At 47.6% G+C, this 14,513-nt stretch overlaps 6 protein-coding genes across 6 annotated transcripts; 5 read left to right on the top strand and 1 right to left on the bottom strand.

The window, feature by feature from the left end:
- Positions 1-48: 48 nt before the first annotated feature.
- F5147DRAFT_525650 (uncharacterized protein) lies at positions 49-447 on the top strand (the record flags this gene model as incomplete). Its single annotated transcript, XM_041429981.1, has 1 exon — positions 49-447. A coding segment is annotated over one exon (399 nt), but the record flags the coding sequence as incomplete, so codon positions are not given.
- Positions 448-630: 183 nt separating this feature from the next.
- F5147DRAFT_692105 (uncharacterized protein) lies at positions 631-1,319 on the top strand. Its single transcript, XM_041437176.1, has 2 exons — positions 631-1,130; positions 1,181-1,319. Exons 1-2 carry the CDS (start codon positions 757-759, stop codon positions 1,287-1,289), a joined length of 483 nt encoding a protein of 160 aa, XP_041293664.1. The 5' UTR covers positions 631-756; the 3' UTR covers positions 1,290-1,319.
- Positions 1,320-2,893: 1,574 nt separating this feature from the next.
- On the top strand, positions 2,894-4,480 carry F5147DRAFT_635140 (uncharacterized protein). Its single transcript, XM_041432881.1, has 4 exons — positions 2,894-3,439; positions 3,493-3,637; positions 3,690-3,933; positions 3,992-4,480. Exons 1-4 carry the CDS (start codon positions 3,304-3,306, stop codon positions 4,259-4,261), a joined length of 795 nt encoding a protein of 264 aa, XP_041293663.1. The 5' UTR covers positions 2,894-3,303; the 3' UTR covers positions 4,262-4,480.
- A 3,216-nt stretch (positions 4,481-7,696) lies between these two features.
- On the top strand, positions 7,697-8,639 carry F5147DRAFT_836641 (uncharacterized protein; the record flags this gene model as incomplete). The annotated part of the gene is made up of 3 exons (XM_041444014.1): positions 7,697-8,120; positions 8,178-8,248; positions 8,348-8,639. Exons 1-3 carry the CDS (start codon positions 7,716-7,718, stop codon positions 8,637-8,639), a joined length of 768 nt encoding a protein of 255 aa, XP_041293662.1. The 5' UTR covers positions 7,697-7,715.
- A 1,976-nt stretch (positions 8,640-10,615) lies between these two features.
- Positions 10,616-13,121, top strand: F5147DRAFT_149927 (multi-copper oxidase laccase-like protein). The gene is made up of 7 exons (XM_041428288.1): positions 10,616-11,022; positions 11,079-11,333; positions 11,388-11,567; positions 11,615-11,681; positions 11,740-11,834; positions 11,888-12,680; positions 12,738-13,121. The coding sequence occupies exons 1-7, from the start codon at positions 10,926-10,928 to the stop codon at positions 13,051-13,053; spliced, it is 1,803 nt and encodes a 600-aa protein (XP_041293661.1). The 5' UTR covers positions 10,616-10,925; the 3' UTR covers positions 13,054-13,121.
- Positions 13,122-13,249: 128 nt separating this feature from the next.
- F5147DRAFT_635132 (NAD(P)-binding protein) lies at positions 13,250-14,478 on the bottom strand (the record flags this gene model as incomplete). The annotated part of the gene is made up of 5 exons (XM_041432880.1): positions 14,255-14,478; positions 13,886-14,198; positions 13,791-13,831; positions 13,621-13,735; positions 13,250-13,569 (listed from the first exon to the last, which is right to left on the bottom strand). Exons 1-5 carry the CDS (start codon positions 14,318-14,320, stop codon positions 13,250-13,252), a joined length of 855 nt encoding a protein of 284 aa, XP_041293660.1. The 5' UTR covers positions 14,321-14,478.
- Between the last annotated feature and the right edge of the window lie 35 nt (positions 14,479-14,513).

The raw sequence follows: 14,513 nt of genomic DNA, 5'->3' as shown, positions 1-14,513 counted from the left end.
TCGTCACACGATGTCGTCGTAGCATATACCGACACTTCTGGGATTGGACTTGGTCTTTGGTTCCCAGATGAAGACTTCGCATGTCAGTCCCCTCTGCCGGATTTCACCTCGACTGACACGATATACTTCATGGAGGCCTTGGCAGTCTGTTCGGCGATACACGCCATACAGAACATGCCAGAGGTGCCTCCTCGTATGCTTGTCTACACCGACAATACAAATGTCGTTGCTATGTTCAACACGTTACGTGCGGAGCCCCAGTACAACTCCATCTTGATTTCAGCTATGGATGTGCTCATGGAGCATGATGTGGACTTGCGCGTCGAACATGTTAGTGGACGCACAAACATTATCGCTGATGCACTGTCTCGTTTTCAGAACGAGTGTGTGCTTCGATCTGCGCCGAACGTGCAGATCTTTGACTTCAAGCCCCCTCGGAATGCACTGGGGGTAGTCAAAAAATGATCCCACTGACATCTATGTCCAGGCAGCCCCATCGGGTAGCCTGGACAGATGAGTGTCTCTTTCGAGAACGCGCAATCGCACTCGGCTTCGCTATCGAATCTTCGACCTCGTCAGCATATGATTCTCACCTAAACTCATATATCACATTCTGTCAACTCCATCATCGTCCCATTGAACCCACTCAAGACACCTTGTCATATTACGTGGTGTGGCTCGCTCACCACATAGAACCTCGTTCTGTCGACAATTATCTGTCTGGCATCGCTAATCACCTCGAGTTGTTGTATCCCGATGTCCGCAACGCACGGCGGTCCCCACTGGTATCACGAACACTACAAGGTTGTAAGTGTCGCCTATCCAAGCCCATTCATCAAAAGTTACCATTGGGACTGGACGACCTCACTTGAATCGGACAATGGATTGCATGTGCTGCAGTACTTAGCAGCACACGACACCTCATTCCTGCATCATCCTGCTCTATGGGTAACTAGTGCTGGCATCGTGCCTACGCGATCGTGGTTCCTTCGACGTCTGCATCATTTCGGTGGGAATGAGTTCTCTGGGCACTCCATGAGGGCAGGCGGTGCCACGGCTCTAGCGGCAGCAGGTATGGCTCTGGATCTGATCCGAGCTGCAGGAAGGTGGTCATCGGATGAATTTAATAAGTATATTCATCAGCACCCCTTCGTTTTGCATGCACTCATGCACGGCACAGCACGAGCGCCATAAACAATCGTCTCCTTCACAGGTCTCTACGTCACACATCTCGCACTCTATCATTTCTCGCAGTCTATTCTATCTCGCACGCGATGGCACTCGCATAGTCCCTCGACTATTTTGAGAAAAAAAAAAAACAACTCTAGCCCTTTAGCATCTTACCGAGCTTCTCAGCTCGTATCGTCTCTACCAAGGCTCATCTTTCCTCATCTTTCCCAAATCTGCTTCGTCTCGAGCCTCAAAAATTGACTACTTAGTCTTATTTCATTCTTCTGCGAGTTTCTCTACTATCTCTTGTATTCCGCGACTCTTGACTGCAATAAAACGTGACCGAGTCCCCCGTGCATGAAGCTGGGGGACTCCGCTTGCCCTAAACTTGAGACCTCCCACCTCAGCGTAGATTGATTCAAGCACTTCTAGTTTGAAGCTTAAAGCTTAAGTAGTAACTGTATTTCCATGTCCGAAGAATCGGCTGACCCCGAGATCCAACTTGGGGTCCAAGCCAGCCTCAAGCTCGCCTGTCTTCGCATCCCAGATTTTGACTGTGAACTCGGTATCAGGAATCGATTGCGATAAAAAGTTACCGTGAACATGGTCGTGTCTGGCGAGTAGACGACTGCGAGCACGCTGCGGCAGTCTCGATTGGACTGAGGATTCTCTCTCCGTTCTCCACGTCCCACTCCCTCCCCAGATCCACTCACCACTTGCTGACCATCTCGACTCCAGCACACTGACCACACCGCTTTTGTATGTCCCATCCATTTTGCAATGACTTTACCTGCGTCGATGTCCCACAACCTCACTCCACCATCCCCAGAAATTCCCGCTAAGGGCTAACCACTTTCTCACCGTTGGGAAATAAATCAATACTCCGCTGTCTCCGTCCCGCCAGTCGTCTCCAATCTGTTTCCCACTCTTCAAGTTTCATACCTGGAGCGAGCCATCTATTGAACAAATCATCCGACTTGCAAATGTATGGCGCCTTCGACCCATTTGGCGTGTCCTTCAAATTTCTGGCTGGACTTTATCGTTGATGTCTCCGGCCTTTCAATGACCCTTATGCCATTCAGTCATGATCTTGATACTTATGCGCCTTAGGTATCTGCATTCTCGCGCCAGTCATGCGACTCTGTCCCATATTTGGCAACATTACATGCCAACTGATGATCATAATCCAACCTTCATCGATGGATAGTCTCCCTCATTAGAACTGCCCGAATGTGCTTCCTATCACCTATAGTGCTAATCGGACTACTGACCGACCAGTGGTGCAGGGTAACAAGAACTTACCGTGATCATGAAACATATCAGCGATGCAGATGATACCTGCATCGGCATACTCTGATGCGCTGACATCATCAACAAAGCCTTACACGTTACAACTGTCAATTCCAATACTTCAAAACTTTGGTTTGACCCCAGGCTTTTCACTTGAACTCGGTTTCACCTTCACTGAACAGTCCTGCACAATGTCTCTCATGAATTTGCCGTGTGCCTTCGAGAAATTTTGCCCTTCGTACGACGCTAGATGATCTCGCAGTCTACTCCAGCGTGTTTTTCTCGCCACGAAACCTATTTGTCAATGAATTGTGGACACTACCTGATGACTACCGTAACTCAAATATAGAATGATTATCCGCGGGAAAAACGTGCAAGATTAGTAATTACTATACATTCTAGATCTAAAGAAGCAAACCACGCACTGCCTATCGACGCACCTGAGACTACTTGGTGATGCTTACTGCGCCCGGAATTCCTCCCCATCGACTAGATCTCGAATATATGTACAACACAGCCTCTGTCGAGAAGGGAGTCTTGATTGCTTCTAGAAAAAAGTCTGAACACTTCCGAGTCACAGCATTCACAGTTCAAAGATCAGAACAGTTGACGGCATTAGTACCTATGTGGATATCACAGCTTCTTGCAGCTGCTAGCTTTCTGTCTGATTCGTAACAGAAGGTTTACCTTTCTGGAGATGAACACGAGGCAGCACACGGCAGGGTCACTGCCCCTTGTACTCCTCCATGGTTTCATACAAAAGGCAGATAAGTCTGGCAACCGTCCCATCATCTCCCATATTTTTATTCTTCCTCTTTCCTCGACACCACTTTTCCAGGAAATATGACCCAATCTTGGATCCTTGCAATAGTGACAGTCGTAACATATTTTCCCTTAGTGTTAGTTTCCTTCAAGTTGGTGGCCAAGTACAGCATATCACGAGGTGATGGGTGGGTCTTATTGTTGGTATTCAGCATCAGTAAGTTATTTGAATTTTTGAAGTTAGTTTTAACCCTGTTACTATACCTTCAGTCCGAGTATTGGGTGGTGTTTTGTGTTTCACAGCTGCGTACGTAACAAATACTAGTAGCGATAAACTTCAATCTGGCAGCTACGCCCTACAATCATCTGGCCTATCCCCACTGTTGCTTTGCACACTGGGTCTGTTGCACTCGATGTACGCTCATTCAATTGCCATTTTAGACGGAATGTGCTAAACATCATCATAGCTTGCAAACTCCTGATGGCTTTTCAAGATACTATAACAGACAGTTCCGCCTTCTTCAACTCCTCGGCATGGCTGCTTTCGTCCTTACCATCATCGGTATCTCCAGCGTGTCAATTTCTAACTTAAACTTGTATAGGATGTGCATGGCCGGTGTCATCCTCTTTTGCATCCTATACATTATCCTTGTCGGCATCTGCCTCTACATATGGACCCAGATTCGCTTTGTTATGAGATATCACAAGCGGGTGAGCTTTTTGGAACACTTTCATCTATCCGACTCATTTTCTTACACCTTATCTTCAGCTCTTGAAGGCTGTCTCTATCACACTTCCATTCCTGGCCGTTCGGACGCTCTACAGCGTCCTATCCACAGCATCTTGGGCAAACCAGGAACAATTTGACATCACTTCGGACGAATGCCAGTGGGAAATCTACCTCGCAATGGACATGCTCATGGAGTATGCCGTTGTGATCATCTATGCTGTTGCGGGCTTTGTGCTTCCCCTCAATGAAGATTACAAGTCTGCGGATTCGTATCAAGACGAGTATCCATTGAGTAGGCCTCAGATGTGAGCGCGAAGGCGCCAGTAATGTGAGTCGTGCCTGGTCACGAAGCGGGATGCCGGTCTAGTGGATTCAATCATACCACCTTGATGATACATTCATTTACGATGTCACCTACCACTCGTGGATGTTGTTACAAGCGGTGACCTTCGGTCGTTGCTTGTTATTGCTATCGTCTTGTCATTTCACTACAACTACAAAGCAGACTTTTGTATACTATATTTGCACTAGGGGTCGGCGTTGCCGATATGGACATTGCTCAGCAGTTTACGGTTTTTTTATGGTTTGTGACAGGCAGAAAGGACATTTTCTCTCTCTATCATAATTGTTCATGGCGGCGAGTCTGGAAAGTGCACTGTAATTGGACAATGAAACTCGAGACTGGCCTATCCCTGAAAAATTCATGAACTCCACAAGTTGAAGTACAATTACCGAGCAGACCCTCTTTGTCTCCATTACGATGTCATCTTATGATGTCGATGAAGTTGCGATGTAGTGGTGATTTATATTATCGCGTGACTCCACCACCTACTATATGAACAGACGAAACGTTTCGTAGAAGCAATCCTATGTGCGGGGCTCCACGTGAGGTCCCGATAATTACATCAAGCATACGATAAATAACGGTATACCTCCATTGTATATGTACTAGGAATAAGATAACATATGGGATCCGTGAAAGATCGTGGTAAAGATTAATGATGGCCGTCGGTATACTCGGGGGAGGTGCAACAGATAGAGTGCCAGAAACGAGTCCAACACCCGACGCTTTTTATCATTGCATGAGGATTAATGTTCGAAGTTGTACTAGCGACGACGGGAGGTACGGTGGAGGTAGAGACGGCAGTATGGGGTTGCGAAGACGACATGGTTTGAGCTGCGCCGCTGGATTTCTGCGTGAAACCTTGGGGTACTCCAATTGAGATTTTGTCAATTATTTGACAGACAGGAGTCACAGGACGTTGTGTAGCTTCAGCCTAGAATACATGAGCTTGGGTGCAATGAGAACAATTTGCGAAAGTATCACGTACAGAGAGCACCAACTCGTCGTGCTGGTCAAAAGGAAGGTCGTTGAGGCCAACATCTCTTACTATTGCAGAAATATCCCATGTATACGCGTTATGGTTATCGCAGCCAGTGGCTAGTAGCTTTTCATCTGCTGAAAAGGATACACGGTTCACGAAATTCGCATGGTGGAGGGGCGAACTGATGGGCTGGCCGTTGTCGATATTCCACAATCGCGCTGTGTTATCGTATGACGCGCTTGCGAGGATGCGGCCATTTGGAGATATTGCAATGCCATAGACAGCGTTGCTGTGCCCATTGAGCACAGCGAGTTGCGTCCAGATTGTTGTATTCCATGTCCTAATCGAGGAATCGACTGACCCGGAAATAAGCGTTTTTCCATCCAGAGACCAAGCCAGGCAAAACACCCAATCTGTATGTCCGTTGAGAGTTGCGACAAGCAAGCTTGTCTTTGCATCCCAGATTTTCACTGGGTGCTCGGTATCAGAAACCGAGAAAGTGCCTCCACCAGTCGCGAACATGCTCATGTCCGGTGAGTAGACAACTGCCTCTACGTGTTCGTGCCCAGTCTCGATTGGACCGAGGATCGTCTCTCCGTTCTCCACGTCCCACTGCCTTGCAGTCCCATCATAGGATCCGCTCACCATTCTCCGACCATCTTGACTCCAGCACACAGACCACACCGCCTTTGTATGTCCCATCCATTTCGCGATGGCTTTACCTGTGTCGATATCCCACAACTTCACTGCGCCATCTACACTCCCGCCGCTAACCACTCTCATCCCATCCGGAGACAACGCTATCGTTCGCACTTCACTATCTCCGTCCCGCCAGTCGTCTCCTATCTGTTTCCCACTCTTCAAGTTCCACGCCCGCAGCGAGCCGTCGCTTGAACAAGTCAGCATCCGCTGTCCGTCTGGTAGATGTATGGCCCCAGTCACCCAACCCGTGTGTCCTTCGAATTTCTGGCTGGGCGTTATATTCGATGCCTCCTGTATCCCAATGATGGATGAAGACATGATCTTCAGTATCAACTACCGAGTACCACATCGCTATTTCAGCCTTCATTCTACACAAGTCCAAAGTCATCACTTACTATGATATATTTTGACACCACGATGGGAGTTTGGGTCAAGTCAGCTGGTACATTCACATGTGACATCCCTGTGATTATTTCACAGCTAGTATTATAGGCTGTGCAGCTGAAGCGCCCAAGCCCCATTTATGACCCTGACTCTTATTCAGGCTTTTCACCCAAACTCGGTTCGACCTTCACTAGTAAGCGGTCCTGCGTAACGTCTCTCACTAATCTGCCTTATACCTTCGCGACATCTAGCCCTTCGTACGATGCTAGACGATTTCGCAGTCTTTGTTTACCGAGCTGATTGCAGTGTTCATATTTCACAACTGCTGTATCTGTGTCCTTGATGAGTGGGTTTAACTTTCACAAAGCCTTCGTCACTAAACCCTCGGTATTATACATCACCACCGTCCTCCATAATCGCTAGACGGACACGAGTTTCGAGCAGCTCTTTGATACCGACTCAGAGTCTGTGTCAAGAATCCGAGTGTCCTGAGGGCCGGCAGCTTGTTTGTCTTCTTCCGACCGGAAAAGTGGCAAACTGACAGAAAAATGCTCCATAAGTATTGAAAAGATCTCTGGCTTGAGGATTGCCCATGGGTTTTCGCTGTCTTTCGACCCAGTAACGAAATATGGTCCATAAAAATAGCTTTGACACCCTCGATGCCCAGACGGATGGCAAGTAGAGATTTTACTCGGACGCGCTGTCGGAGAGCACCTTCGTCAATCACGTGAGGTGGCGAATCACGACGATCTCTGCAGGATCAAACGGCGACTGATGGGTATGTAACAACAAACAGAATTTGGAGACCGCCCCGCTGGTGATTTCGCCAGGGACAAGGTCACCCATCCATGCATGGTCTCTGTCAAATGAAGGGGCCCTCTTCTAACCTCATTGACCCGCAATTGGTCGAGGTGGGTATAGCGGATTGATAACGAGTGCGCTGCACCCACCGGCTGATCTCTTGCAGGCTCGCGGTTATATAGACCAACATGGGCGGCTCGTGATCAGATCATTCAGTATGGATGACGCAATGTAGGGAGAGTATGTACTACATTTCGGTTGCCTTCACCTTTGAAGGGTTTCCGTTCGAACTGTTCTAACGAGTAAGAATATAAGTGAGCCATCCGAGTCAGTAGTATATGACACGAATAAGTAGAATGAATAACTGTACGAAAGAGGAGTTTGGGGCTTAGTGCGTGAGCACCGTTACAATTGTCGAGGAAAGACAAATCTACAACTTAGCACGCCAACCTAAGTAGAACTAAGTTAGATGACCTTTGAGAATACAAGTGCAAGTCGGGCTGCAGTTGTTAAAACTCCAACTCCTGCACTAATGATACGAGCATACCAACATGTCCTCCTCCCCTGTTGTTTCTACATCTCCCACTGGACTCCCTAATCCTGCTCATTGTGAGATGGAGTTGGGGTCACCTGTTGATATCTTCGCCAAGCAATCTGTGCAGGACGAAGCTTCTCATGTCTCTGATCGCCCTTGCTGTGACAATGATCATGATCAGATAATGGGAGGTGTAAACTCTAATCAGCAATCATTCGAAGAATCTCCCATTGGTGCCCTACCACATGCAACTCAATCCCTTCCAAGGGGCCTCCCCCCGGTAACACATTATATGTCTTGTTATGCAAAACATGCTCAGCCAGGAGGGCAGGTTCTCACTGCTCTAGAACACCGTTTTATGATGAAGAACCTTTTGAAGCGCACTGGTGAGGCTGATCTTAGTCTTGTAGATGTCCGACAGGTATTAGCCTTATCTATACCGCAGGTCATGTCATATTGACAAGCGGCATTGTATCAGGGCAAAGACATCTTCAAAAGAGGCATAAAGAATATGTCTGACGCCACTGTCTCCGCTGCTATCGTTGCAAAGTGAGCTGATGTCGAAAGCAAACGTTTATGGGCTCTAGCCGCAGCTTGGGAGCTCGAGTCAACTGAGAAACATGCAATGCTATTTCAAGCTATTTCAAGGGACAATGCTGATCAATATGTTGAGAACAAGATAGAGGCTACCTTTTTCGAAAGGGCTTTGGTCGGACGTACCTTCGAGCAGCTCGAAGACGATGCAGACTTCACTGTTGCTGCATATAGTCATGATCTCGCTGCCTATCAAATTGCAGCCTTGCAACTTGATTATCTGAAGGAGATCGGTGCTGAGCGGGGGTTTCCCATGGAAGACAGGGACTCGGAAGATGCTGGATATCGCTTGCGAGCATGTCTCGACATCATGCTCGGAGAGTCTGACTCGGAGGAAGAATGCTAAAACTGATGCAGATGGACCAGTGGAAATGTCATACGATCTTTAGATTCTAGTTAGATCATCACTGTATTTTGACTACATAAATGCGAAATGACAATATGGTGCAAATATTCTCGTATCAGTCGATCCTAGTACCATTTCCACCATATCAGCTGGACTTGAATGCGGAATTCAAAACTAAAACCTATATTCCATACTAAAGTCACAGTAACTTCATTGTTCGTCCTCTCCCTGGCATGGTATGAATGGAGACGAGCGCCGGGGACAGGTAAAAACATATTCGTACAACTGCTACGTCAACGCTTCAAAATATATACATCCCACTAGCGTTACACGCCTATCATGATTTATGGAAGCTGTGGCATATGACCGAGCTTGGCCGAAGGTTCCGATGAGTCTGGAATTTAGATAGGAAGCGAAGCGCAAAGAAAGTATTCTGTAAACAAAAGCTGTAGTTGGTGACTGACGACATTGTAATACCCCCTACGGTCCACCTTTATCGTACAGCTGAAAAGTGATAAGTCACATATCAGAAAAAGGTAGAAAGAAACAACAGTACCTTTCCTCTACATTCCTCACACTTCTCGATTCAACGTCCTCACACTGCTCATCGCCACTCATTAGTCAAAGTAATTAGGCTCGTCAGGGTCGTCAGGATCGTCAGGACCTTTAAACTTAGGAGGATTACTAATGTCGTCAGGCGTCCTGGCGTTCAAATAGTGAGTGAGGTCAAAGTCAAGCCCCTCGCGTCTAGCCAAAGCTGTCAAGCATATCAGTATCACTCTCACTAACTAGGTTGACGCATGAATCTCACAAGTACGTTTCGTGCCCAAGTTTGGTGTGGGATATGCCGCAACAATAGCGACAAAGGACATGAGTGTCGTGAAAATAAATGAGAGCTGCATGATCGTAATCGAGGGGGGTGACCACCTGTCGATGTGTCAAATTCGCGAGGCTTTTTATACTTGCGCGGCCCTCGAACCATCTGATGAAATAATGGGGCCAGCGCAGTTTAATTGAGAGAATATAATACGGACATACCGTAAGAACTTTAGTAATTCAGGATATCTGAGGCCATAATCATGGCTCCTAGCGGATACAGCATGTCCCCTTCATGTCATAATTTCGGATACATCTGGCAGCTGGTACGAAGTTGAAGTTCCTTCTCGTGCTGTAACAACTGCTTCTACTCACTAGATCCTTATGCAACAACTCGACCTAATCGGATCTCCCCAAAGATGTCTAGCAAGTAGACTGTAGCGGCATCCGCTACGAGTGACTGTCATGCCCCAACACAGCTCGGTTGTAAGGCATCTTGTATTCTGTTAGAATTTCAGGTCCATTACAACGGAGTGATGTGCTAACAGAACGCATGATTACTCACCAACTTCCGGAAACCCTTGTTGAATAATTCAGCTTCTAGGTCGCAATTAGGTGGAAACAGCGACTCTCGTCATCGAAGGTGGTTTGTTTCCAGAACAAATAGCAAAAAATGGGGCGCTTGAAGTCAGAGTTTTAGTGCCGGACCATGTTTCATTCAACGCGAAAACACCTGTAACAATTCCAAGACGAGTCACACACGCGTCGATGCGTCAAAAGCGTTGGAAAGATATAGACCTTGAAAGATGTGCTCTGGTGACGTGACCACGTGGATGACTCTGATACGTGTTCCATGAGAGCACTAGTAGCAGCAAGTGTCCGTCGGTTCCGCATGGGCCACTGTGCATGCTAAAAACGCAGACCTGACGAGGATTGAGAAGACACAAGGGGTGCCAGTGAGACACATGAGCGGATGTAATCAGACCTGCTCAGGTGTATCTCTGTGACCTCGCCAGTCGAAGATAGGCAAATAAGTTGATGCTGGCACTGTCGATGATGTACATATATTTCAATTGAGGGTGCATTCGTATCAGAAAAGTGGTAAAGTTGAAGTGAATCCGAGTCGGTGCCGTAATTTCACGTGTTTGATCATCGGGTTTGTACGTAAGGAGGGCATTCAAATTTGCAGAAAGCTTGCCGCGGCGCCCACCTTTCTCCAGGAGTCCAAGGTCAAGCGGACACAAATATTGGATCTTCCTACTTGCTTCCCACCATGGCAGATGTCGGACTATGCGCATGGACGTGCGAACGTTATAAATTGGGTCATCCTTCATAATCCCACAGATGGATATCTTTACCACTAATTCATGCCTGTCAAATTCATATCAATAATCCATACGAACGTGCATCGACGAGTCTCAAGCCCATATAGAGCGGATTAGCGCCTCTGGGACAACATCTTTTTTCACGATGTCTACCCTGTTCTCGCTCTCGAAGGAGGGTAGCTCGGGCGACCATGAGGGTCTGGCTTTAAAAGAGACCCGCATCACACCCATCAGACGAAGTGGTTCGTGGACTTGCGTCACACCTGTTTGATTTGAATTCAACTAGAGTTTTCAATAGGTCGTCGAAAGTTATTCGTAATCACTGGTATAGCTGGCACCATTGTGGTCGTGCTTGCTTTGGCTCTTGGTTTAGGGCTCGGATTGGGACTGAAGAAGACGTCGAATATGAGCTACGTCACGACAAACTCTTCGTTTCTCCTGGATCAGAATTTTGTTGTCACGAATATAACGACAACCAGATACTACGAATTCGTCATATCTGAAGCAACAGGTTCACCCAATGGTTTCGAGAGAACTATGTTAGTGGTGAACAGTATGTTGCGTTACTCCATACATGATGATGATCCCACTGACTTCGGAATTTCAGACCAATTCCCTGGCCCTCTTGTTGAGGTGAACAGCGGTGATGAGCTTGTGGTTAACGTTTTCAATCAATTACCCAACGGCACCACTATTCATTGGCATGGTCAACTTCAAAACGGGACCAACTACATGGATGGCACCAACGGTATTACTCAGTGCCCTATTCCTCCGGGAATGAATTTCAGTACGTTTGCTTCTTGTGACCACGTTCCATGAGTCTAACTTATTTAGCCTATCGTTTCACCATTAATCCGAGCCAGTACGGCACGTTCTGGTATCATGCTCATGCGTCTACACAGTAAGCATATGCAGCACATTGGCGATTTCTTTTTTGAGACTAACGCAAATAAAACAAGGTACACAGACGGCATTTACGGACCGCTTGTAATTCACTCTCCCAGTGAGCCTATTTTTGGCCAATACGACCGCGACGCGCTTGTCATACTTTCGGGTTCGTATCATTATTTTGTTTTTGTCTGTATTCTCAGGGAAGCTCTCTTTTAGATTGGTATGATGTGATGTCTTCCGGATTGCTCACTCAGTACTTGAGCTCCGCTGGGATTGATGGCTCTAACTATGGTGGAGTCAATCCTGGAGCAGAACCTCCTCCGGACAGCGGTCTCATCAACGGCAAGATGAACGGTTCCTCATTTGATCTTGAACCAAATTTGAGCTATCGGCTCCGTATCATCAATATGGGCACACTGACAGAGTTCATGTTTAGCGTGGACTCGCACGTGCTGAGCGTTGTTGAAGCAGATGGGATATCTATTGAACCTGTGAACGTGCACCGCGTCCCTATACACGTCGCACAGCGCTACTCTGTTATCCTGACGACAAATCAAACGGCAGGATCGTACAATGTACGTGGAGAGATGCAGAGTTCTTGCTACAAACTCAGCAATCCCAATCTCAACACGATGGTGCTGGCTACGATGACATACGGTGCCTCGCCAACGACACCGAACACCCAGGATTGGTCGGACGCAATCCCCGCCCTTTGTCTCGATCTCAACAGCACAATGATCGTACCCCAAATTGCCATGGACCCACCCAACAGCACGGATGTTGTTCAAGTCTTCATGTCTTTTCAGCAAACAATTCAATCTGGCGGGACGCAAACATTGGCATTCATGAACAGCACGAGTTGGCTGTCTGATACTACAAACCCTACCTTGCTGCAGATGTCAAAGGCCGGGATTCAGACTACCTTCGACTCAAACCAACTTGTCGTCGTCAACGATAATATCACTGTCTTTGACTTAATCCTGAATAACTACGATGATGCTAGCCACCCGTATGTGCCATTGGTTATGCACTAGTCCTAGTCTCTTTTGACTGACACCCTGTGTAGATTCCATCTTCATGGGCACGTATTTTGGATTCTCGGTGAAGGTGATGGCAGCTACACATCTGGGGTGTCACAACTCAGTACAACCAACCCGCCGAGACGCGACACATTGACTCTTCCCGGCTACGGCTGGGTCGCCATCCGCTTCATCACTGACAACCCAGGGCTCTGGGCGTTCCACTGTCACATTGGCTGGCACATGGCTGCAGGGCTGCTGATGCAGTTTGCGGATCTGCCGGGCCAAATCCAGCAGTTACAGATACCATCTTATTTGAGTGACCAATGCGCACAGCAGGGTGGGGGTGTGGTAGCCAACTAGTGCACAGTCTTTAGGCATACTCGTATCTTCTCGCAAGTCATGCGCACTGGATAATTATTATGTAGAGAATGGACGTACGTCGAACGGTTGAACGTAAAGACGACTAAACGTAGATACGGTTGAGCACCATCTAGACTAGAGAGAACCCGTGATACAACGACTTGAAATGCAGATGAACTTCCAGCTGCTGTGAGGCCTACAACTCCAACACCTCCTTGACAGTCTTCCACTGGTGCCCAGGCCAGGCTGCATTACCGCTGTTAGCATTCTCCGGGACGTCCTTGTCGGCGTAGTTGTCCCAACCGGAGCTGCCCCGGCCCTGCTCAAATAAGCCTTGCAAAAGAGTCTGCTTGACGTATCCTTCGGGAAGGGAAGTGACATGCTCTACTGTAATGTTCTTGGATGCAGTATACAGGGCGCCAACTTTATTGAAGGATGTGCGTTCTCCCTCGACGCGGAACGAAGCATCATGGAGTTTGGCCGGCGGAAGTGTTGTAAGAACGTGAGCGGTAAAACCTAGATTGCCTCATATGTTACTATGATCACTAAAAAGGATTATCACAATACCTGCAACGTCGTCCAAGGCAGTGGTAGAAAATGATGCATCACCCTTGCCCAGGACCAAGAACTTCCCAATGTCAACACCAGTGAACTGTGGAATGAACTCCATGAACATCCCGGTCTATGTCAAAAGGTGTTACTAGCTCTGCCGGATATATAAGATAACGAGCATTTACGTATATGCGCAATGAAGGAATGCCCGATGACTTCAAATAATCTACAATATCGCGAGCGTTCAACAACTGACAAACCAGGCACCAAAAAGTCTCACCAGCAAATTGTGATTTGGTGACCGTGTGAGCAGCCTTCCCTCCCTCTGTAGGCATACCAAACTCAGAGGGAACGAAAAGTTTCACACCGGCTTCCTTGGCAGCATCCGCGAGAGTAGACTGCGAAGACAACGCGCCGTATGCCAATGCAGAAATGACGACCTGCGTTTTATGCTCGCGGAAAATGGAGGCGACTGCTTTGACGTCAGCATAGTCAGCGGTGGCAATCTTGGCGCCCTCGAGAAGTGGGCTCGATATCGATGCACTCGACGGTCGAAGGAGAGCAACTACCGAAGCGCCTTGCTCAACCAAAGCCTGTCAAACAGTCAGATAAAACTGAGGAAGTATCAATCGATATGGTTGAATCTTGCCTTCACGATACGGCCACCGATTGTGGGGCCTGCGCCTGCAACTACGAAAGAGGTGTAGGGAGACATGGATGGTGTAGGGAGGAACCAGTGGGAAATGGGCTAGCATGGACCTCATTGAGCTGCGGTGCCATGTTCCTGAGAGGATGAGAAAGCTGTTGTATTTTTACTTCAAACGGTACTAGTACTTTGCTAGTGCTGTCATGGTCCAGTTGCGTCGCGTCAACGTTTGAAAAAGCGATGAATGAACTGACGTAATATC

The sequence above is a fragment of the Suillus discolor genome (genome assembly GCF_016758755.1).
Source record: "Suillus discolor strain FC423 chromosome Unknown F5147scaffold_23, whole genome shotgun sequence".
Classification (NCBI taxonomy): domain Eukaryota; kingdom Fungi; phylum Basidiomycota; class Agaricomycetes; order Boletales; family Suillaceae; genus Suillus; species Suillus discolor.
Note: the sequence above shows the minus strand (reverse complement) of the source record. Positions and strands in the feature narration are given on the sequence as shown.

What these genes read in the sequence shown, in the direction of transcription:
- F5147DRAFT_692105 (XM_041437176.1), top strand. Translation starts at nt 757, where the DNA reads ATGTCCGCAACGCACGGCGGTCCCCACTGGTATCACGAACACTACAAG. An exon ending in TCATCGGATGAATTTAATAA is followed by an intron (nt 1,131 to 1,180) that starts GTATATTCATCA and finishes TGCACGGCACAG; the next exon opens with CACGAGCGCCATAAACAATC.
- F5147DRAFT_635140 (XM_041432881.1), top strand. Translation starts at nt 3,304, where the DNA reads ATGACCCAATCTTGGATCCTTGCAATAGTGACAGTCGTAACATATTTT. An exon ending in ATTGTTGGTATTCAGCATCA is followed by an intron (nt 3,440 to 3,492) that starts GTAAGTTATTTG and finishes CTATACCTTCAG; the next exon opens with TCCGAGTATTGGGTGGTGTT. An exon ending in TTATGAGATATCACAAGCGG is followed by an intron (nt 3,934 to 3,991) that starts GTGAGCTTTTTG and finishes CCTTATCTTCAG; the next exon opens with CTCTTGAAGGCTGTCTCTAT.
- F5147DRAFT_149927 (XM_041428288.1), top strand. Translation starts at nt 10,926, where the DNA reads ATGTCTACCCTGTTCTCGCTCTCGAAGGAGGGTAGCTCGGGCGACCAT. An exon ending in CACACCCATCAGACGAAGTG is followed by an intron (nt 11,023 to 11,078) that starts GTTCGTGGACTT and finishes AGTTTTCAATAG; the next exon opens with GTCGTCGAAAGTTATTCGTA. An exon ending in TACGATGATGCTAGCCACCC is followed by an intron (nt 12,681 to 12,737) that starts GTATGTGCCATT and finishes CACCCTGTGTAG; the next exon opens with ATTCCATCTTCATGGGCACG.